The 22,412-nt window shown below is 51.2% G+C and overlaps 1 protein-coding gene across 1 annotated transcript in view; it reads right to left on the bottom strand.

Annotated features, from left to right (window-relative positions):
- The window catches only part of SLC35D1 (solute carrier family 35 member D1), a 31,506-nt gene extending 14,554 nt beyond the window's left edge, over positions 1 to 16,952 (bottom strand). The window contains exons 1-8 of the mRNA XM_063939138.1: positions 16,723 to 16,952; positions 10,342 to 10,375; positions 10,180 to 10,266; positions 8,062 to 8,129; positions 5,479 to 5,550; positions 2,610 to 2,678; positions 1,990 to 2,092; positions 1,137 to 1,229 (exon numbers count right to left, since the gene is read on the bottom strand). Of these exons, the coding sequence (XP_063795208.1) occupies positions 1,137 to 1,229; positions 1,990 to 2,092; positions 2,610 to 2,678; positions 5,479 to 5,550; positions 8,062 to 8,129; positions 10,180 to 10,266; positions 10,342 to 10,375; positions 16,723 to 16,922 (726 nt within the window). The 5' untranslated portion in view covers positions 16,923 to 16,952. The remainder of the gene's footprint in view (positions 1 to 1,136; positions 1,230 to 1,989; positions 2,093 to 2,609; positions 2,679 to 5,478; positions 5,551 to 8,061; positions 8,130 to 10,179; positions 10,267 to 10,341; positions 10,376 to 16,722) is intronic.
- Between the last annotated feature and the right edge of the window lie 5,460 nt (positions 16,953 to 22,412).

Below are 22,412 nucleotides of genomic sequence, written 5' to 3'. Positions count from 1 at the left end.
GGGGGGAAGGGGCACGTTCCAAGCAGGAAAGCCAGGCGGTTAGTGGACCATGGTGGACACTGAAATCCGGATGCACGCTATGGGAAAGAGCAGACTCAGACATACGCATGCCCGCCCGCCCAGAGAAGCTGAGTACATCCTAAATATACAGGTACCTGTATCTATGCCTAGTATATTGAAACTTAGTGTAGACCCCACTTTTTCAATAAACTTATATTAGCGCATGGAGAGAGATAAAGTGGCAACCAGTCAGCGTCTGCCATGTTACAGGCTGTGTTGGAAAGGTGAGTTAGGAGCTGGTTGGTTTGGTCTCTCTCTCAGCTTTGATACATTTCCCCTAATCTCACGTAAGTGTTCGATCATCTCTGCAAACCATGTAACCTATTAATGTGGTTTTAACATTGACAAAAGTAAAAACTGCACCTACATTAGAGTCTCCAACAGATGTAATATTTATGATGTATTGCTTGAGTTTTTGGAAAGCTTTTAGTTGATGACTACATCTTATGAAGTCACTAGAGAGCCTCAAATGCCCAGTGTAAAATAAAATATCACCTGCCGCTCTACAGACAATGGGGGGTGGAACACCGGTAGCTGCTCTACAGACAATGGGGGAACACCGGCGGCCGCTCTACAGGCAAATGGGGGAACGCCGGCAGCCGCTCTACAGGCAAATGGGGGAACGCCGGTAGCCGCTCTACAGGCAAATGGGGGGAACGCCGGCAGCCGCTCTACAGGCAAATGGGGGAACGCCGGCAGCCGCTCTACAGGCAAATGGGGGGAACGCCGGCAGCCGCTCTACAGGCAAATGGGGGGAACGCCGGCAGCCGCTCTACAGGCAAATGGGGGAACGCCGGCAGCCGCTCTACAGGCAAATGGGGGAACGCCGGCAGCCGCTCTACAGGCATATAGGGGAACGCCGGCAGCCGCTCTACAGGCAAATGGGAGAACGCCGGCAGCCGCTCTACAGGCAAATGGGAGAACGCCGGCAGCCGCTCTACAGACAATGGGGGAACGCCTGCTGTGTTATATGAATGGTAAATTCAGCATTTACCATTACAGAACAGGTTAGACTAGACTGTACCTGGAGGTCAGGTCGCACATATGGACTGGAAGCCATATAAAATAGGTCTCACCTTGTCGATGTCCCCGGTGAAATAGGCGATAGCCAGCGTTGGTATAATCATGAATAATGCATTGTAATAGAGCAGGCCGTATTTTCCAAGTTCCTGAAAGGTATTACAGGACATGTCAGCATCTTTCCCATTAATGTGCACCCACAAACACACAACTCTGGGCCGGTAGGTAGGTGGCTATCAGCCTTACCGGCGCTAAACCTACTGATTTAGAAGATGCAACGCGGTTTATATTTTTATAGTGTCGGCTCATTTCCATGCTCAGCCTCCACTCTGTATGGTCCCTGTTTATTAGCCATCAGGCCACCAGAAACCACATAGTAGCAGGACATAGGAGTGGGCAGATTTGGTGTGGGGGACGGCAACCAGCCCACCGGCAACAGTGGTGGCGCAACATGAGGGGGGGGGGAGAATGAATGCAAGTTGGAAGCAACAGGCAGAAGTTTATGGTGTCAAATAAAACTTTAGACGAACTAACTTGCTCATATTCCATACAGATTTATGTAGCAGCTTCGTGGACTCCTCAAGGACACCGCTGATCACTACAATATCTACTAGCTGAGGGACAGATACTTTTTTCGCCCAACAAAGGAGAACAGACAAGTCCTATATTAAATGAGTCACAGACGGTGCAGTCGGGGAAGGGGCCGGAAATCCCATCTGCGGAAGCTGAGCATGTGTAGATTACGGGGGAAGGGGGGACGCTCATTTAGAAGGGTTACAGGCCTTTTAAACCATTTTCTACTGAATGTAAATGCCTGTACTGGGAGTGTGCGCGCACGTCCCGGGCTGGTAAAGCTGCGGACACTCCCCGCACGCTGCTAGGAGGATCACACTCCCGGCGGCCTCTTACCTTGGAGTCCAGCTTCTGCTTTACATAAGCACCATTGGCTGCTGTTAGGACATCATTTACCAGGATGAATATGTATCCTTCAAGGTCAAAGGCCAGATCAGCACTGCACGGAGGGAGCCAGAAGGAACCAGTCAGACATCTCACACATTATCCGATCAGGGCACTTACATGCACATTAAGCCTCGTGTTACATTTCCTATTTGTCTAACGCAAACATTGTGAAACTTCTATTTACGTTGCAGGACTGTATCTCACCTCCATATAAAGGAGCTACTAAGCCTAATAGAACTTGCCATTCAGTACAGTGCCATTGTTTCCTTCTCTTCCCCATTATCTCTATCTTCTGCCGATGAACAGGTTTTTTTCATCCTGATAGACAATGTATTCCCAGTACAAAATCTAAGTGGGAGGAGGGGTTAGCAGTAAGGGGAGGTCTGACATCACTTGCGTTGGAGTCAGTATCCAAGTGTCCAAAGCTGGCAAAGTGAGGAGACGGGCGACCGACCCCCCCTTCCCACCAAATGTAAAAGACTGGACCTGGAGAGGTATACAGCATATATAGTATATTCCCCTGTAATACGCTCACACTGAGGTTTGTGCTCTTATCGGTTTTCACTCACCTGGCAGCAATAAACGCTCCGAGTATCATGGCGAATACGGTCGTCTGCACGCCGCGTGAGAACTTCTTCCTGCGCAGAGAAAACATAAAGCGAGTTAGGATGTGGTCACTGCAATACTCAAAGATAGGAATTACTACACTGCATAGTGGCTATAGCACAACCATTAGTAGACACGTTGTACAAGGCTCCCCAGGCTGACAAACCACTCCAAGATCTACTAATGGCAACTCAGAGCGTAGTTTAGTGAAACCAAATATATAAATATGCTACTATGTGTCAGAGGGGGGCGCACACTACATCTCCATACAGGACAGGCAGAGGACGCAGTGCAGAACGGGGGGAAGGAGTGCACACACTACATCTCCATACAGGACAGGCAGAGGATGCAGTGCAGAATGGGGGGGGGAGGAGTGCACACACTACATCTCCATAAAGGACAGGCAGAGGATGCAGTGCAGAACGGGGGGGAAGGAGTGCACACACTACATCTCCATACAGGACAGGCAGTGGATGCAGTGCAGAACAGAGGGGGGCACCCACACTACATCTCCATACAGGACAGGCAGAGGATGCAGTGCAGAACAGAGGGGGGATGGGTGCACACACTACATCTCCATACAGGACAGGCAGAGGATGCAGTGCAGAACGGGGGGAAGGAGTGCACACACTACATCTCCATACAGGACAGGCAGAGGATGCAGTGCAGAACAGAGGGGGGATGGGTGCACACACTACATCTCCATACAGGACAGGCAGAGGATGCAGTGCAGAACGGGGGGGGGAAGGGGTGCACACACTACATCTCCATACAGGACAGGCAGAGGATGCAGTGCAGAACGGGGGGGAAGGAGTGCACACACTACATCTCCATACAGGACAGGCAGAGGATGCAGTGCAGAACAGAGGGGGGATGGTGCCAGAGGGGCACACACACTACATCTCCATACAGGACAGGCAGAGGATGCAGTGCAGAACAGAGGGGGGATGGTGCCAGAGGGGCGCACACACTACATCTCCATACAGGACAGGCAGAGGATGCAGTGCAGAACGGGGGGGAAGGGGTGCACACACTACATCTCCATACAGGACAGGCAGAGGATGCAGTGCAGAACGGGGGGGAAGGGGTGCACACACTACATCTCCATACAGGACAGGCAGAGGATGCAGTGCAGAACAGAGGGGGGATGGTGCCAGAGGGGCGCACACACTACATCTCTATACAGGACAGGCAGAGGATGCAGTGCAGAACAGAGGGGGGCACCCACACTACATCTCCATACAGGACAGGCAGAGGATGCAGTGCAGAACAGAGGGGGGATGGGTGCACACACTACATCTCCATACAGGACAGGCAGAGGATGCAGTGCAGAACAGAGGGGGGATGGTGCCAGAGGGGCGCACACACTAGATCTCCATACAGGACAGGCAGAGGACGCAGTGCAGAACAGAGGGGGGCACCCACACTACATCTCCATACAGGACAGGCAGAGGATGCAGTGCAGAACAGAGGGGGGATGGTGCCAGAGGGACGCAAACACTACATCTCCATACAGGACAGGCAGAGGATGCAGTGCAGAACAGAGGGAGGATGGTGCCAGAGGGGGGCGCAAACACTACATCTTCCAATACAGGACAAACAGAGGATGCAGTGCAGAACGGACAGACAGGAGCTCATTCCTATGCGCCTACTTTCACCTTACATTTCCAGGCTCATATCTGCTTACATAATTAGAACCATAAAGTGACACATGGCCGACGCACCATCACTCACTCCATAGATGTGGGGGAGGGTAATGAAGGGACAAAGGGTTAAACTCTGAGGCAAATATAGGCGCATGCACTTGGCAACCGGAAGTAGCTGAGCGTGCCCTTTCATGTACAGTAGGTGGCATGTAAGCACACGAGAAGCAATGCCAGACCAGACTAGCTCCTTCATCTACAAACCACAGCGCCCCCTGTGGCCAAATGATAAAATACAATAGAACGCAAACATGATATTACGAGCGATAACCTTCTACTGCGCCCCCTCTCCGACACAAGAGATTCCTGGTTTTCCCCAGCACGGCAGCGCTGGAAAGCAGCACCATGTCAGTACAAGTATACCATCCCATAAATCTAATAAATCAGGTCTATACCCCTGATGGCTAACCTTGACACTCCAGCTGTTGTTGAACTACACATCCCAGCATGCCCTGCATCAGTTTTTCTATTTGGCCATGCTAAAACTGATGCAGGGCATGCTGGGATGTGTAGTTCAACAACAGCTGGAGTGTCAAGGTTAGCCATCAGGGGTCTATACTAAACATTTACGTATAACAGTACTGTAATACAGGCCGGCCAACACATGCAGTAACTGGGGTACCTAGTGCAGCACGGACCCCGCTAGGCTGTCACAACTCCCTCTATGGGGGTCACGTAACAGGTTCAGAGTTTACAGAACCAGTGTTTTCAGGCGAGTTTGCTATAAATTTAAAGCAGCAATAACTTTATAGGGCTGGTATTAGGCAGTATTGCTGGTATAGTTAATTGGTGCTTTAAATTTAGTGGCAAACGTGCTGAAAACACCCGGGTTCTGTAAATGTGGAACCTATTACAGAACACCCAAAGGGTTCATGAATGTAAGCTCTTGGGAGTGGAGTTCTCTCCCCATCAGTCTCTATGTAATTATATAATCTATAGATTGTAATTATGTATCCCGTTTTATCACCCACCGATATACTTAGTCATTTGCTGTATATACAGGGCACTATGTACAGCGCTACGGAACCCTTTGGCGTCACATAAAACAAAGGTAATAAGAAGAAAGAGGAGAATAAATCTTAGAGCGCTCACATCTCTTAGTACATAACTCATAGAGAGAGACACTTACTTGAGCAAGAAGCCTTCAGCCATCATTGTAAACAGGATTGAGAAGCGTCTGAGGACGGTGAACATCGGGAGGCTGCAAAATGAAACAGATGCGCGTTATGTACCTGCGCAACTTGATACAAGGGGTGGTCTTCAAGTTGCCGACTGTCGAGATCCCGGCGCACAGTATACCAGCACCGGAATCCCGACAGCCAGCATACCGACAGTTTTTCTCCCTCGTGGGGGTCCACGACCCCCCTGGAGGGAGAATAAATAGCGTGGCGCACGTAGCGCGCCACTGTGCCCGCAGCGAGCCCGCAAGGGGCTCATTTGCGCTCGCCACGCTGACGGTATGCCGGCGGTCGGGCTTCCGGCGCCGGTATGCTGGTCGCTGGGAGCCCGGCCGCCGGCATACCATGCCACACCCGATACAACAGACTACTAGCAATCTGTAACCGTAGCAACATTATTGGAGGTCACATATAGGGCAAAGTAATAAACTAAATAATAACATTTTATTTTGATCCCTTTCATGACATAACTACACCCCCAATGACATCACACCTGTCTACACTTAGCTCTCCACTAGATGCTGAGGAAGGACCATCACACCCCAAATATGTCACTCGCGCACCGGAGGCATAACCCACGGTAGGTCAGTGGGATGGGTCAATACAGGTTATGATGTAGTAACTTGAAGACCACGTTCCACAGGGCAGAGATGGGTCCAGTATGAAAGCCAAAAGCCCGGGACGTTCCCAGAACTAAAGTGCAGTGTAAACAAGGAATAGGCGGGCTGAGATGTATCAAACCTCGGAGAGAGATAAAATAACAGCCAATCAGTTCCTAGCTGACATTTTTCAAACAAACGCAGCCTGTAACGTGATTATAAGCGGATTGGTTTGTACTTTACCTCTCTCCAAGGATTGTACATAGACCTCTGGGAGCACGGTTTGAGGATCCTTCCGCCGACACGGCAGTCTGCGCAGAGAAGATATACTTTCCCCACAATCAAAGCCTTTCGTTTGTCCCTCAAGCTTTTGTTCTATTTCAGATAACATTTGTCAGGGTTAAATAGCAATATGCTTTACGGAACGGTTACTAAAAACATGGGGGATGCGGGAAATGGCATTTTATAGATCAGCCTCAAGTATTCAAAAATGGAAACAAAAAAAAAAAGTTTATAAAGTTAATGGAAACGCCAGACGCCACATTAATTATGACGCATCTGGGGGTACCTGGCTGAAAGGGATTGCACCAGGATTGAATGTCACACACACGTGATCGTCTCACATACCATTTTACAGCACCACCAATGGCCAGTTGCAATTCGCCTGGGAATTTTTTATAGGCTATTAAACGAGGATTATGCAGAGTATCAGTCAAGCTAGTGTCCGATTACCCGGACTTTCACAGCTACAGAATTCCTGCACGTCTGCCGACTAACCACAACGTTGCAGAAATGATGACCAGGGAAAGTGATTAAACACTACGGGCGACTAAACAGTGACATGTTACACAATCCATACACCCGTGCGCACATTCCTGGAAGGAGACGGACACCGCCTTAGGCTCTGGAACGGATGGAAAGCTACCACTTCTTGGAACGCAGTTGATGTATCCAATATGTGGCTTTTTACGGGGTGTTACCACCAGCACATATGCTCATTGAGGAGGGAGGAATGTGCCACAATGACCAGCGCGACACTGGACGTGGAACCAGCCTTACTTCTGCAAGAGCGATGGATTCAGCCCCCCGAGACTCACAATTGGGCAGGTTATACGGCTTACGTCAATCTCAGCTACTGCGGATTGGAAGCGTTCTGCACGATCTTGAATGTAGCGGCAATATGGAGAGCGGAATGGATAATATTCTTTAGGCAGGACTTTTCCTAACCTCTATATAGTGTCTCCAACTTACCTTGCAGCACTTTGCTTGCCTAGGGAACAAATGTTACTTTTAAATTCGTCCCAAAGACCCATCATCTTTCTCCATTGATCTCTCCTGGAGAGAGAGAAAGTACCAACCACGCCGCTTCCAACTGTCACTTTACAGGCTGTGCTAGTAAAAAAAGACAGTAGCTGATTGGTTGGTACTTTATCTCTTTCTAAGATTTAATAAATATTCCATAGGCGGACAAGTATCAAGAAGACTTCTAAAGAGTGGAGAAGTGGAAATACAGAAGTTGCTCCGAGCAACCAACTTCTAGCTGCAAATTACTACGTACATTCCATAAAATGTTAGGGGTAGCTGACTAATTGCAATGGGCTTGATACATCTCCCCATACTGTGACCCGAGCTATAAGCTAGACCAGATGCAGTACCACGTGGTAGACAACCAATGTGCAAAGTGAATATGTGAAAGTACCACTGACAAACTGACACATTTGGTAAGCGTATGAGAAAGATTTACCATCAGGAAGTCTGCCCTGCATAGGGGAAAACTCTGCCCCCACCATAACTACTCCTCTATCTTTGGTTATGTTACACTCCTGCAACTTTTACACATTTATCTATCTCACGCCAAACTGCATTTAAGGTTCAGAGGGTCTATCCAAAGCCTAGTCCACGCAGGAGGAGAGGCATTTAGTGCGTCAGACTCACTTTAGTTTCTTTGTGCTGAACAGACCGGTTATTTGATTTCCAAAATATAACAGAGGTAGCGGAAACGTCTGGAAGGAAACAGAGAGACAATTATTTGGAGGGGCGGCTGTCACCAACAACACGCATCTATGCCATAAGACCAGAAAAGTGGGTTAACGGAAGGAAACCTAAAAATACCCGTCTGTCAGTGACCGCGATGATTGATACGTACACCCCATTATGCAGATAAACTGGAACTGTTGCCCGGTCGGACTGGTTTTAGGCCTCATCTGCAATACGTTAGAATGTAATGCAATGTGTATGGAGGCTGCACTGGGAATCACAGCACCAAGCTCACACATTCTTTCCAGTCATTTAATACGTAGACGTCAACTTCTGTTCTATATTTATCAAAGGCAGAGGATTCCGTCTAATCTCCGCTTTGTTGCCACTCCTTTAAAATACTCCCAACCAGCCTGGCTGAGATGAGGGTAGAACACGAGACGCAGTGCACCCTGCTTTATCTCCTGTCACTGCGTCTTTGCGTCACCTTGTACCAACGTGAGCAATCCCTTTCCCCCCCATCCCCCCGGCTCTCAAGAGGTAAAAGCTACAGCAGCCGAAAAGCCACGATAAGTTCGGTTCAGACAAGACCAGCTTGATCTTAAGAAGTACCCGTCCAACTCGGGTCATTTACAAATCCCGTATTAGCTACACAGCAGAGCAAAGCTCTCTGGTGCTGCAAAACACCTAGGTCTGCAAACTAGGGTGGTGCGCACTCAGATGGATATAGCTCTGCAGGCAGAGCAAAACCAAGATTTGCAGAGCATGCACGCTGTGGATAATTAATAGGATTATTAGAAACACATGCAGCAATAATGCAACTGTGATAGGGAGGGAATAAATGCAGGCACGCTGTGGCCCTATTGGAGGACTCCCCAGGGGGCCACTCAGCATAACAGAACAGGCTGATTACAGAAACTGGTGGCTCATATGCGTAGAAAGGAACAGACGTACACCGGTGAACACATTTCTGTCCTGCAGGCAACAAACCCCCTGCAGAGGTTTAGGTACGTCAGGTTGGTCCTGTACACAGCGACTGGAGACGCCGGCTCAGGCTGCAGGTTTTGGGGCATTAACTGAAAGGAGCATTCATAAAATTAAATGACCTCCCTGCAAAGTCTGCCCCTTGTTGGATGCAGAAGTATGGCTATAATAAAACCCTCTGTGTTACGTAGTGTAATAAAAGTGTTTGCTTGCGTGAGACTAGGGGGACATCACATACACCACTAGCTGCAGACAGAATTAGATTATTACAGAACAGCGTCAGCCCCCAAATCTGTGGTTGTTCTATGCCAGGAATCCCCACAGTCCAGGAGGACGAGACCCTGCCACGTGTTTCCACTTTACACTGCGGCTGGCAGATTGGAACCAGCTGAGATAACAGTAACCTCAAGTCTCCATCTGCTGATTGCAAACGGCCTCCATCTGTCATTCTTGTAGCACAGCCTGTAAAGTGACCGTTGTGGGGACATTCCTGACTTTATCTCTCGCCAAGACTTCCCCCCGAGATTTCACAGATATCACTGTACAGTTCAGAAGCGGACACCGCACCCAAAGGGGTCACAACCGGCCAATCAGCGGCAGAGGTTACTAAACATGTCATTGCGAAAAAACATATAGACATTAGCGTATCCCGGGTTACTGAACATGGAACAAATGTAACGTAACCCTCATCCTCCAATCAAACGACAGATTTTTATCAAAGTAATATGTTGTACTTCTTACAAGATATGAAATCAGGCTTTGAGGGAGATTGATCAAACTTTGGAGAGAGATAAAGTACCAACCGATCAGCTCCCAACTACCATGTCACAAATGACAGGCAAGCAGGGTACACACGATAGAATTATCGGGTAAAGATCCGGTTGACACGATAGAATTATCAGAGTGTTGACCGCATCTCCAGAACTTATCTGCAAGTGTGTACGCGGCTTTAGAAGCCGATTTGTTCCCCTGAGCAATTTATCCACTTTATCTCTCTCTCTCCTTCATGTTCTACCAACTGCTGTATAGTGCGTAATTACATTTTAACGTTCCACAGGATATCAAAGCGGCGGTCGGGACTCTCAGACGTACCTTTCGAGGTATGTGCCTGTCACAGTCTGGGAAATGCACCACCCTCAGAGCCTTTCCCACCCAGAGCACAACCACCGTCGCCAGCATCTGTAAGAAACACAAGAGCAGTCAGTATTCGCTGCGTCATGGGGACGTGCGTATGGGGGGGGGGTTCTTACTGACCTGGCCAAGTCCAACACATAGTGAGGAGGGGAACCTGCAAGAGAACAAAGCGTCATTATTTCCCCTCTGATCAGCCAGCGCTGCACACGTGTGACGAGGAGCTAGCTGCTGCCGGCGGCATGTGGGGTCAGACCACATCTGCTCTCCAGTGTAGGATGATAGTGGCTGGGACATGAGTCTGCAGGTTTATAGGGTGAGGAATGTGTGCAGTGGGTCAGATAGTATTTCACATAAGAATGCTGTAAAGCAGGGATGGTCCACCAGCTGTTGAACTACATATCCCAGCATGCCCTGCAAACAGTTTTAGCATGGCCAAATAACAAAACCTGTGCAGGGCATGCTGGTATATGTAGTTCAACAACAGCTGGAGAGCCAAAAGTTCCCATCCCCTGCTGTAAAGGATCAGACGCATTATATAGAGAGAGGTTGTGTGCGTGCGTGGGTCTATGAAACACGTATTGCCAGTCACTTATACACGATGGAGAAGATTGTGCGAGCAGAACCAACGTGCGCCATGAATTGGTGGCCTACATTTTTATCACTGTTAGCTTGATGCCTCATGGTACGGAGGTTGAGTTTGATTCCCACCAAGGTCCTATATGTGTGGAGTTTGTATGTACTCTCCCTGTTTTACAGCGTTTCCTCCCACATATCTGAAAACTTAGCGCTAGGTTAATTGGCTTCTAAGAAAACCTAAACCCTAGTGTCTGTGCGTGTGGTAGGGAGTACAGATTGTAAGCTCCACTGGGCCAGGGACTGATTTTTTTTATTTTATTTTTTTTAAATCAAATTTGTTTTGCGTCTTGAATTTGATAACTCTTGTTTTACCAATGAGCACTACATCAGGAACAGTCATATTCATGTTATCATGCTGGGGAATGGGGCGCGTGGTGGGGACATTTGCCCCAACTGCAGATTAAATGGATTTAAATAAATAAATAAAATAAAAAAGCAAAAAGGGTCTATTATGGGAAAATGGTGGAACTGTAATAACGGTCAATTATCCATAATAAGCCGTAAACAAAACAGGTTCAACAAGCTTCCAAATGAGTCTCCAAGTCATAAAAGGATGTGATGAGTATCTGTATGAGGACGCCTTACAGGCTGCACTGTAAGATCAGACCTCATGTACTGTAAGTGACCTCAGTGGGAGCTGGCATTGCATGGCTTATCCAATGTACACGGTAATGCCGTCTGTCCATTTACTACTGGCAGCACTGAAACATGAGGAATATTTGGTATTGCCCGGGGGGTGTCGGCCTCTGCTACAGGTCATTTACACAGACCAACCTGCAGGAGGCGCTGCGCATAAAACCCACCTCAAATGAGACTGGAAACAACATTTATGCCAGAGTGCCTGGGTCTACATACTTGCCTACCTGACCCTCTCCATGAGGGAGAAAATGCTCTGTTCCTGGACTTTCCTGGTAATGTATGATTGCCATCACCTGTGGTGAGCTAGGTAATTGATAAGAAAGGTGTTTTACCACAGGTGATGGCAATCATACATTACCAGGAAAGTCCAGGAACAGAGATTTTCTCCCTCATGGAGAGGGTCAGGTAGACAAGTATAGCCTGGGGTTACGGAGGAGCGGACATTTGTGTTGCTAACAGGGGTCACATTTTGCAGAGCCACATTACTAAAATGCAATACAGGGGTGAAGATGGCGCATTTATAGCGGTGTCTGTATGTAAAGTGGTTCTATCTCAGAGCAGAGGAGGCCAGGTCTCACCCTACGGACAATACCAATCCCCCCCCTCACTAGTGATCCATTTCATCCACCAATGAGGGGAAACTAGTCCGTATGTGAGGAGACAAGTGTAACAGATCAATGTAATCAAAATTAGGTTAAAAAGAGGCAGAAGTGGGATCTTGATGTCCGGGTTATGGCTATGCACAGTGCTAATCCTGCAGTTCGGTCAACATTCTGAGGCGGTGAGCAGAGGTTTCCTGCCCCAAGAACTGAGAGTAGGCTGTTGTGGTGCCCAGGGGGAGGACCGCCTAGGCGCCATGTGCCGGAAGATAAACGAAGGTATTCTCCATACCAGCTGGGGGGGGGCGGGGGGTAGGGGGTATATCAGTAACTAGGTCAGGGACTACAATACTATCAGTGTAGAGAACAGAGGATTGTAGTGAGATGCTAAAGCACAAATCCTTCACAAACTCTGTATTAGGTCCCCACAGAGTCATCCCACAGTCTTTATAAAAGCAGATAACACAGCCTCAGGCAAACTGCAAACTCTGATCCACCTGCTAGAATATATTCCCAGACCATCGTCATGTAATACAACGATATCACAACGCTGGAGGAGGGGAGATTATCTTACACACGGGACCTTAGGGCCCAATCCAATGTAACACCCCTTATACTGGCAGCCCCCCAGACTCTCAGTGTACCATCAGCCTGTATGGGGAGACGCAACAAGTCACAGCAACTCTAACATCCCTCCCCCATGCATGGAGGACTCTACATCATACAGGGCAGCTTAGGGGTAATAACAGGAAACCCCCTGATGGCAGACAGAGAAAGAGTAGGGGCACAACAGCAGGGGGATGGGGGTAAAGCCCCAGAACTGCTCTCTTCCATCCCCCATCTGTACACACATAGCAGCAGCCGGCTACATTACAGCGTATAACGTGTGTGCACAGTATGAATATTGCACTACAATAATAGCAGCAGCTATAGAACTGCAATATGATCAGGGCAGGGATAGGTGTAATACTGGTATCCCCGCTATGGTATGGCTGCAGCCACATACAGCAGAACAGGCAGGGGAGGGAGGTGGGGTAACGGGCAGGGGGGAGGGAGGCGGGGGTAACAGGCAGGCGGAGGAGGCAAGGTAACAGGTGGGGGTGGGGGGGCGGGAGGCAAGGTAACAGGTGGGGGGGCGGGAGGCAAGGTAACAGGCAGGCAGGGGGAGGTGGAGGCAGGGTAACAGGCAGGGGGGGAGGTGGAGGCAGGGTAACAGGCAGGGGGAGGTGGAGGCAGGCAGGGTAACAGGCAGGGGGGAGGGAGGGTAACAGGCAGGCAGGAGGGATGCAGGGTAACAGGGGATTGTAAGCTCTCACGAGCAGGGCCCTCTTCCCTCATGTGATTATCCTTTTCTTACTTTAATAATCCTCAACTGCACCAAATCCCGCAGTTTTTTGGCCACCTTGGAACTTATCTCAGTGTCGTTTACTGGTGTAGTTATGCTTAGTTACCCTGTACTTGTCCTATATTGTCTTTAACTGTAAGTCCTGTTTTGATTATGTGTTTATGTACTCTGTAATTGGGCGCTGCGGAAACCCTTGTGGCACCATATAAATAAAGGAGAATAATAATAATAATAAGCAGGGAGGAGGGATGCAGGGTAACAGGCAGGGAGGAGGGATGCAGGGAAACAGGCAGGGGGGAGGGATGCAGGGTAACAGGCAGGGGGGAGGGATGCAGGGAAACAGGCAGGGAGGAGGGATGCAGGGTAACAGGCAGGGGGGAGGGATGCAGGGTAACAGGCAGGGGGGAGGGATGCAGGGTAACAGGCAGGGGGGAGGGATGCAGGGTAACAGGCAGGGGGGAGGGATGCAGGGTAACAGGCAGGGAGGAGGGATGCAGGGTAACAGGCAGGGAGGAGGGATGCAGGGAAACAGGCAGGGAGGAGGGATGCAGGGTAACAGGCAGGGGGGAGGGATGCAGGGTAACAGGCAGGGGGGAGGGATGCAGGGTAACAGGCAGGGGGGAGGGATGCAGGGTAACAGGCAGGGAGGGATGCAGGGAAACAGGCAGGGAAGAGGAGGGATGCAGGTTAACAGGCAGGGAAGAGGAGGGATGCAGGGTAACAGGCAGGGAAGAGGAGGGATGCAGGGTAACAGGCAGGGAAGAGGAGGGATGCAGGGTAACAGGCAGGGAAGAGGAGGGATGCAGGGTAACAGGCAGGGAAGAGGAGGGATACAGGGTAACAGGCAGGGAAGAGGAGGGATGCAGGGTAACAGGCAGGGAAGAGGAGGGATGCAGGGTAACAGGCAGGGAAGAGGAGGGATGCAGGGTAACAGGCAGGGAAGAGGAGGGATGCAGGGTAACAGGCAGGGAAGAGGAGGGATGCAGGGTAACAGGCAGGGAAGAGGAGGGATGCAGGGTAACAGGCAGGGAAGAGGAGGGATGCAGGGTAACAGGCAGGGAAGAGGAGGGATGCAGGGTAACAGGCAGGGAAGAGGAGGGATGCAGGGTAACAGGCAGGGAAGAGGAGGGATGCAGGGAAACAGGCAGGGGGGAGGGATGCTGGGAAACAGGCAGGGGGAGGGAGGGATGCAGGGTAACAGGCGGGGGGGGGAGGGATGCAGGGTAACAGGCGGGGGGGGGGATGCAAGGTAACAGGCGGGGGGGGGGGATGCAAGGTAACAGGCGGGGGGGGGGATGCAAGGTAACAGGCGGGGGGGGGTGCAAGGTAACAGGCGGGGGGGGGGATGCAAGGTAACAGGCGGGGGGGGGGATGCAAGGTAACAGGCGGGGGGGGGGATGCAAGGTAACAGGCGGGGGGGGGGGGATGCAAGGTAACAGGCGGGGGGGGGGGGATGCAAGGTAACAGGCGGGGGGGGGGAATGCAAGGTAACAGGCGGGGGGGGGATGCAAGGTAACAGGCAGGGGGGGGGGATGCAAGGTAACAGGCAGGGGGGGGGGGATGCAGGGTAACAGGCAGGGGGGGGGATGCAGGGTAACAGGCAGGGGGGAGGAGGGATGCAGGGTAACAGGCAGGGGGGAGGAGGGATGCAGGGTAACAGGCAGGGGGGAGGAGGGATGCAGGGTAACAGGCAGGGGGGAGGAGGGATGCAGGGTAACAGGCAGGGGGGAGGAGGGATGCAGGGTAACAGGCAGGGGGGGGAGGGATGCAGGGTAACAGGCAGGGGGGGGAGGGATGCAGGGTAACAGGCAGGGGGGGGGAGGGATGCAGGGTAACAGGCAGGGGGGGAGGGATGCAGGGTAACAGGCAGGGGGGGAGGGATGCAGGGTAACAGGCAGGGGGGGAGGGATGCAGGGTAACAGGCAGGGGGGGAGGGATGCAGGGTAACAGGCAGGGGGGGAGGGATGCAGGGTAACAGGCGGGGGGAGGGATGCAGGGTAACAGGCGGGGGGGGGGAGGGAGGGATGCAGGGTAACAGGCGGGGGGGGGGAGGGAGGGATGCAGGGTAACAGGCGGGGGGGGGGAGGGAGGGATGCAGGGTAACAGGCAGGGGGGAGGGAGGGATGCAGGGTAACAGGCAGGGGGGAGGGAGGGATGCAGGGTAACAGGCAGGGGGAGGGATGCAGGGGGAGGGAGGGATGCAGGGTAACAGGCAGGGGGGAGGGAGGGATGCAGGGTAGCAGGCGGAAGGGAGGGAGGGATGCAGTGTAACAGGCAGGGAGGAGGGATGCAGGGAGGAGGGATGCAGGGTAACAGGCAGGGAGGGGGAGGGATGGATGCAGGGTAACAGGCAGGGAGGAGGGATGCAGGGTAACAGGCAGGGAGGAGGGATGCAGGGTAACAGGCAGGGAGGAGGGATGCAGGGTAACAGATGCAGGGTAACAGGCAGGCGGAGGGATGCAGGGTAACAGGCAGGGAGGAGGGATGCAGGGTAACAGGCAGGGAGGAGGGATGCAGGGTAACAGGCAGGGAGGAGGGATGCAGGGTAACAGGCAGGGAGGAGGGATGCAGGGTAACAGGCAGGGAGGAGGGATGCAGAGTAACAGGCAGGGGGAGGGATGCAGGGTAACAGGCAGGGAGGAGGGATGCAGAGTAACAGGCAGGGGGAGGGATGCAGGGAGGAGGGATGCAGGGAGGAGGGATGCAGGGTAACAGGCAGGGAGGAGGGATGCAGGGAAACAGATGCAGGGTAACAGGCAGGGGGAGGGATGCAGGGTAACAGGCAGGGAGGAGGGATGCAGGGTAACAGGCAGGGAGGAGGGATGCAGGGTAACAGGCAGGGAGGAGGGATGCAGGGTAACAGGCAGGGAGGAGGGATGCAGGGTAACAGGCAGGAGGAGGGATGCAGGGTAACAGGCAGGGAGGAGGGATGCAGGGTAACAGGCAGGCGGAAGGATGCAGGGTAACAGGCAGGCGGAAGGATGCAGGGTAACAGGCAGGGGGAGGGATGCAGGGTAACAGGCAGGGGGAGGGATGCAGGGTAACAGGCAGGCGGAAGGATGCAGGGTAATAGGCGGGCAGGCGGGTAATAGGCAGGCGGGCGGGCGGATACAGGGTAACAGGAAGAATGAATGATACAGTGTAACATCCCCGGAGACCCAGGCAGCATCACACACATCCCCCGGCCGGCCTCCCGCCCCTCCTCACACTGGACTCTGTCCCCGGCCTCCGCTCCTCCTCCTCCCCCCGCACCATGGACTCTGTCCCCGGATGCCCCGGTACCTGTGGCCGCTGAGGACGCTCTTGTTCACCACGACGATGAAGAAGGAGCTGAGGCCGTAGAAGACGGCCGCCAGCAGCTTGACGAAGACGGTCATCGCTTCGGCCTCCGTCCCCAGTCCCTCATCCCTGTGTGCTGGGGGCCGCGGCGGGGCGGCCGCTCCTCTACTCCGAACATGCTGACGTCTGCCTACTTCCGCCATGCCTAGGGAGTGGGCGTGTCCGAGGGCAGCGGACCAATCGCACGGGATGGGGCGGGGCTGGTGGTGCAGTCAGAAGGCGGGGGGGGGGGGGGGGGGGGCTGGTAGGATGATGACGTTGCAAGGTGGGCGGGCCAACACTATGCTACGCCCCTACCTGTGTTCTTAGCGTCCTGTAGAGAGAGAGAGAGAGTGTGTGTGTGTGTGTGAGAGAGAGACAGGGAATACAGAGTGTAAGCACCACTGGGGTAGGTAGTGATATAAATGACTGAAATATTCTCCGTGCAGCGCTGCGCAGTGGATTATGGGGGTCATTCCGAGTTGTTCGCTCGCAAGCTGCTTTTAGCAGCTTTGCACACGCTAAGCCGCCGCCTACTGGGAGTGAATCTTAGCTTATCAAAATTGCGAACGAAAGGTTCTCAAAATTGCGAAGACTTCTCTGTGCAGTTTCTGAGTAGCTCGGGACTTACTCTTCCAGTGCGATCAGTTCAGTGCTTGTCGTTCCTGGTTTGACGTCACAAACACACCCAGCGTTTGCCCAGACACTCCCTCGTTTCTCCAGCCACTCCCGCGTTTTTCCCAGAAACGCAAGCGTTTTTCAAACACTCCCATAAAACGGCCAGTTTCCGCCCAGAAACACCCACTTCCTGTCAATCACATTACGATCACCAGAACGAAGAAAAAACCTTGTAATGCCGTGAGTAAAATACCTAACTGCATAGCAAATTTACTTGGCGCAGTCGCAGTGCGAACATTGCGCATGCGCAATAAGCGGAAAATCGCTGCGATGCGAAGAAATTTACCGAGCGAACAACTCGGAATGACCCCCCATGTGTGCGCTATATAAATAATTGGTAATAAATATTTTTCATCATCTTGAACTTCAAACATTGCAAGCTAATGTTCTCAGCTGTCACGAAACCCGGTGACACGAATACCATTGTCGCATTGCGCCCGCCGTTTCCTACCATCACGCTGCTCCCAGATGGAGGGTGCAGAAAAAATAAAGTATGATATCAACATATAAAGGCCAGAAATAAAGAATAGATGGCAAGCAGTGCGTCTGAGTGGCAGGAAAACACGTGCCTGTGCACGCAGCCAGTGACAGGGAGGAAGCGTAACGTGGGGTTATATTCTCTACTTACTGATCATTATTCACACTCTCCCCTGTGCTGTATACACCCACTCCATTCCTTCCTAGCACTTGGCACACAAAACCCACTCGCACACCATACACACGTACTGTACACACCTAACTCACAGTGCAGTTATAATGTGACAGACGTTATTTTATACGCAGTTCCTGATCTGTACTCGCGTACACTCACGTCTTGTTACCGGCATATTTATTATAATTTGCCGTCTGCCACCCGACAATGGGGGTCATCCAGACCTGAACTCAGCCGCACGTCTGTACGCAGCGGCTGCATTCGGGTGGTCTGTGCACATGTTCCTGCCACAGTGCGCATGCGTGACCCTACACCTTGGGACCAGGGGCGTAGGCAGAATTTTATGGGCCCCATAGCAACATTTTAAAGGGCCCCCTGTCCCAATGATTCTAGAGAGACACCTCTCTGCGGCCATTATTAATTTATGCTCCATAATAGTGCCCTAGCTTATTTTATAAACCATAGTAGTGTCTAGTTTATTTTTGAACCATAAAAGTGCCCTAGTTCACATTATGGGGGTAATTCTAAGTTGATCGCAGCAGGAAATTTTTTTGCAGTTGGGCAAAACCATGTGCACTGCAGGGGGGGGGCAGATATAACATTTGCAGAGAGAGTTAGATTTGGGTGGGTTATTTTGTTTCTGTGCAGGGTAAATACTGGCTGCTTTATTTTTACACTGCAATTTAGATTGCAGATTAAACTCACCACACCCAAATCTAACTCTCTCTGCACATGTTATATCTGCCCCCCCCCCCCTGCAGTGCACATGCAGGGGGGGGGGCTAGCTACACCCTTGTATATAACACATGTAACTGTGACAGGGAAGGTGGCCCTCTCAGCTCTGGCCCCATAGCAGCTGCACTCTCTGCACCTATGGTAGCTACACCCTGTATATAACACATGTAACTGTGACAGGGAAGGTGGCCCTCTCAGCTCTGGCCCCATAGCAGCTGCACTCCCTGCCCCTATGGTAGTTAGGCTCTTGCTTGGGGCGGCCGCAAGGTAACTGACGACAGCAGCCGTTGATGTGGCGTTTTGTGTTGGGACGATCGTGGCCGCGCTGGGAGCGGTTTCAGGGCGGCTGTGAGACATTACACGCACCCTCCGATTAAAAAAATGGCGCCGGCAGACCGCCTGACAGCGCAGCATCTGCAATATAATTGCGATCCAGATATGCCGGGCTGCCCCCAGCATGTGAGGAGATGGACGCAGATTTTGCTGCGTATGCTTCCATATCTGAATCTGGTCCAAAAAAGGTCCATTATTCACCAGGATGTAGCATTTCTGATTCAGCAATAAGGATTCTTCTTTCGTTGAAATGTATCAATGTAAATCGCCGGGACACGGGGTCTGATGAGAGGACATTCCGGCAATCAGGATTGCTCATGCAATCCCTTTACTTCTACCTAGTGACGCGCGCCTTTCCCGCCATCTTGGGTGCACTAATAGTTTACATTGTGACAGATAAGCAATACATTGAAATAAAACACACGAGTCCAGGGGGGTTCACTACGATATGCCGGCGGTCGGGCTCCCGGCGACCAGCATACCGGCGCCGGGAGCCCGACCGCCGGCTTACCGACAGTGTGGCGAGCGCAAATGAGCCCCTTGCGGGCTCGCTGCGCTCGCCACACTACGCGCGCCACACTATTTTATTCTCCCTCCAGGGGGGTCGTGGACCCCCACGAGGGAGAATAAGTGTCGGTATGCCGGCTGTCGGGCTCCCGGCGCCGGTATGCTGGTCGCCGGGAGCCCGACCACCGGCATACTGAAGACCACCCCGTCCAGGGGGCCCACAGCGAGTGTGGGTCATATGGTCAACAGTAACTTGGTCGACAGTCATTAGGTCGACCACTATTGGGAGACAGTGACTAGGTCAACACCTGAAATAGGTCGACAAAGAAAAGGGTGGACGTTAATGTTTTTAACTTTTTTGTTGTCTTTTTCTTTGGCCCTCATTCCGAGTTGCTCGCTCGCTAGCTGCTTTTAGCAGCATTGCAAATGCTAGGCCGCCGCCCTCTGGGAGTGTATCTTAGCATAGCAGAATTGCGAACGAAAGATTAGCAGAACTGCTACTAAATATTTTCATGCAGTTTCTGAGTAGCTCCAGACCTACTCCTAGATTGCGATCAGCTCTGTCTGTTTAGTTCCTGGTTTGACGTCACAAACACGCCCTGCGTTCGGCCAGCCACTCCCCCGTTTCTCCAGCCACTTCTGCGTTTTTAACTGACACGCCTGCGTTTTTTAGCACACTCCCGGAAAATGCTCAGTTACCACCCAGAAACGCCCCTTTCCTGTCAATCACTCACTGATCAGCAGTGCGACTGAAAATCGTTGCTCGAACAACAACAAAACTGCTAAGTTTTTAGTTAAATAACTAAGCGCATGCGCGCTGCGTACCATGCGCATGCGCATTTAGCAACAAATCGCAGCATAGCGAAAATCGGCAACAAGCGAACAACTCAGAATCACCACCTTTGTAAAGTGACCGGGAACCCCAATTAGTGCACCGTGTCCCCTCGCATGGCTCATTTCGCTCGCCATGCTTCGGGCAAGGTTACTATTCCCAATGGTAGTCCACTTGGTTCGTAAAGTATGAAAAAGTTAAAAAAATTAAGACGAAAAAAAAGTGAAAAACTCATGTCGACCTTTTGTCATATCGACCTTGCCATGTTGACCTAGTCGACCTATAGACCATGTCGATCTAATGCATGTCGACCAATAGTGGTCGACCTAATGAGTGTCGACCTAAGTGCAGTTGACCTACAGGCCGGATCCCGGCCCACAGCGCACACCCGGCGCCTACTTCTTCAATACTTACCCCCTCCAGAGTCCCGCCTCTCCACCGCTGCTCAAATCAATTAGAAACTGGCACAGCGGCCATTTTCCCGGTGTTTTGCGCATGCACAGTAGAAAAATCGCCATCACGCTATTTTCACAGAGACCTGGACATGCCCAGTAGAGTCCGGAACAGAGCACCAGAGTCCTACTACTCACAAATACGTTGGCCTGCTGGCGGACCCAAAGGAGGAGGCCCAAAGGGGACTGCACAGACTGGAGTATTGTTCATCCTGCACATGAAAGCCGCGGGGAAGGCCGCCATCTTGGCCACACTGCATGGGTTACACTGAGCAGGATGGGCAATTAGATGTAGCGTAACATTGCAGTGGGAATTACAAAGCAATGGAATAAAAAAAAAAAAATTAGAGAACACAGACGCAACAACCACCTTGGGCGTATCGCAGCGGTTACTGAGGTCAAGCCGGGATAATAGAGTAGAATAATAGTAGTAGAATTATATTTTCCCCATAAAAGTCTATGTAAGTCTCAGCATTCCTACTATACGTACAAAGAGCAGCTTCCAAATGTATAATAGGACGGTAATAAATACTCTACTGTATATAATAAACGATATCTTGTTTTATAAAAAAAATAATTATAAATAATTTAAAATGACCCTACCAATACTGTGTAATAAGGACATAGGGGATCATTCCGAGTTGATCGCTCGCTAGCAGTTTTTAGCAGCTGTGCAAACGCTATGCCGCCGCCCACTGGGAGTGTATTTTAGCTTAGCAGAAGTGCGAACGAAAGGATCGCAGAGCGGCTACAAAATCATTTTCTTCAGTTTCAGAGTAGCGTCAGACCTACTCAGCGCTTGCGATCACTTCAGACTATTCAATTCCTGTTTTTACGTCATGAACACGCCCTGCGTTCTCCCAGCCACGCCTGCGTTTTTCCTGGCACGCCTGCATTTTTTTTCCGATCACTCCCTGAAAATGGTCAGTTGACACCCAGAAACGCTCTCTTCCTGTCAATCACTCTGCGGCCATCAGTGCGACTGAAAAGCTTCGCTAGACCTTGTGTGAAACTACATCGTTCGTTGTAATAGTACGACGCGCGTGCGCATTGCGCCGCATACACATTCGCAGAAGTGCCTTTTTTTGCCTCATCAACGTAAGCAGCTAGCGATCAACTCGGAATGACCCCCAGTGACCTGACATATCCACTACAAAGTATTCAGCTTGCATTTAATTTGTAATAATGCCAATAAATCTCTTTGTGTCAGTCTTGGTAATTAGTCTATATACATAATGAAGTTAAGAGATGACATTTTGAATAGCTTGCAAATACAATGTAATTTATTAACGGAGTTACAGTGGGGGGGGGGGGGATAATTCATGACAGAAATACAATTACTTCTGTATCTTCTCTAAAGCAAATGATTGTGCCTGGACCCTGGGCCTTACGCTGATTATCACAGAATAGCGGAGGGTGATAGTTATGTCTGGCTAACGAAGCACATTGTAGTGTACGAGTGGTT

Source organism: Pseudophryne corroboree, chromosome 9 (assembly GCF_028390025.1).
Source record: "Pseudophryne corroboree isolate aPseCor3 chromosome 9, aPseCor3.hap2, whole genome shotgun sequence".
Lineage (NCBI taxonomy): Eukaryota > Metazoa > Chordata > Amphibia > Anura > Myobatrachidae > Pseudophryne > Pseudophryne corroboree.
Note: the sequence above shows the minus strand (reverse complement) of the source record. Positions and strands in the feature narration are given on the sequence as shown.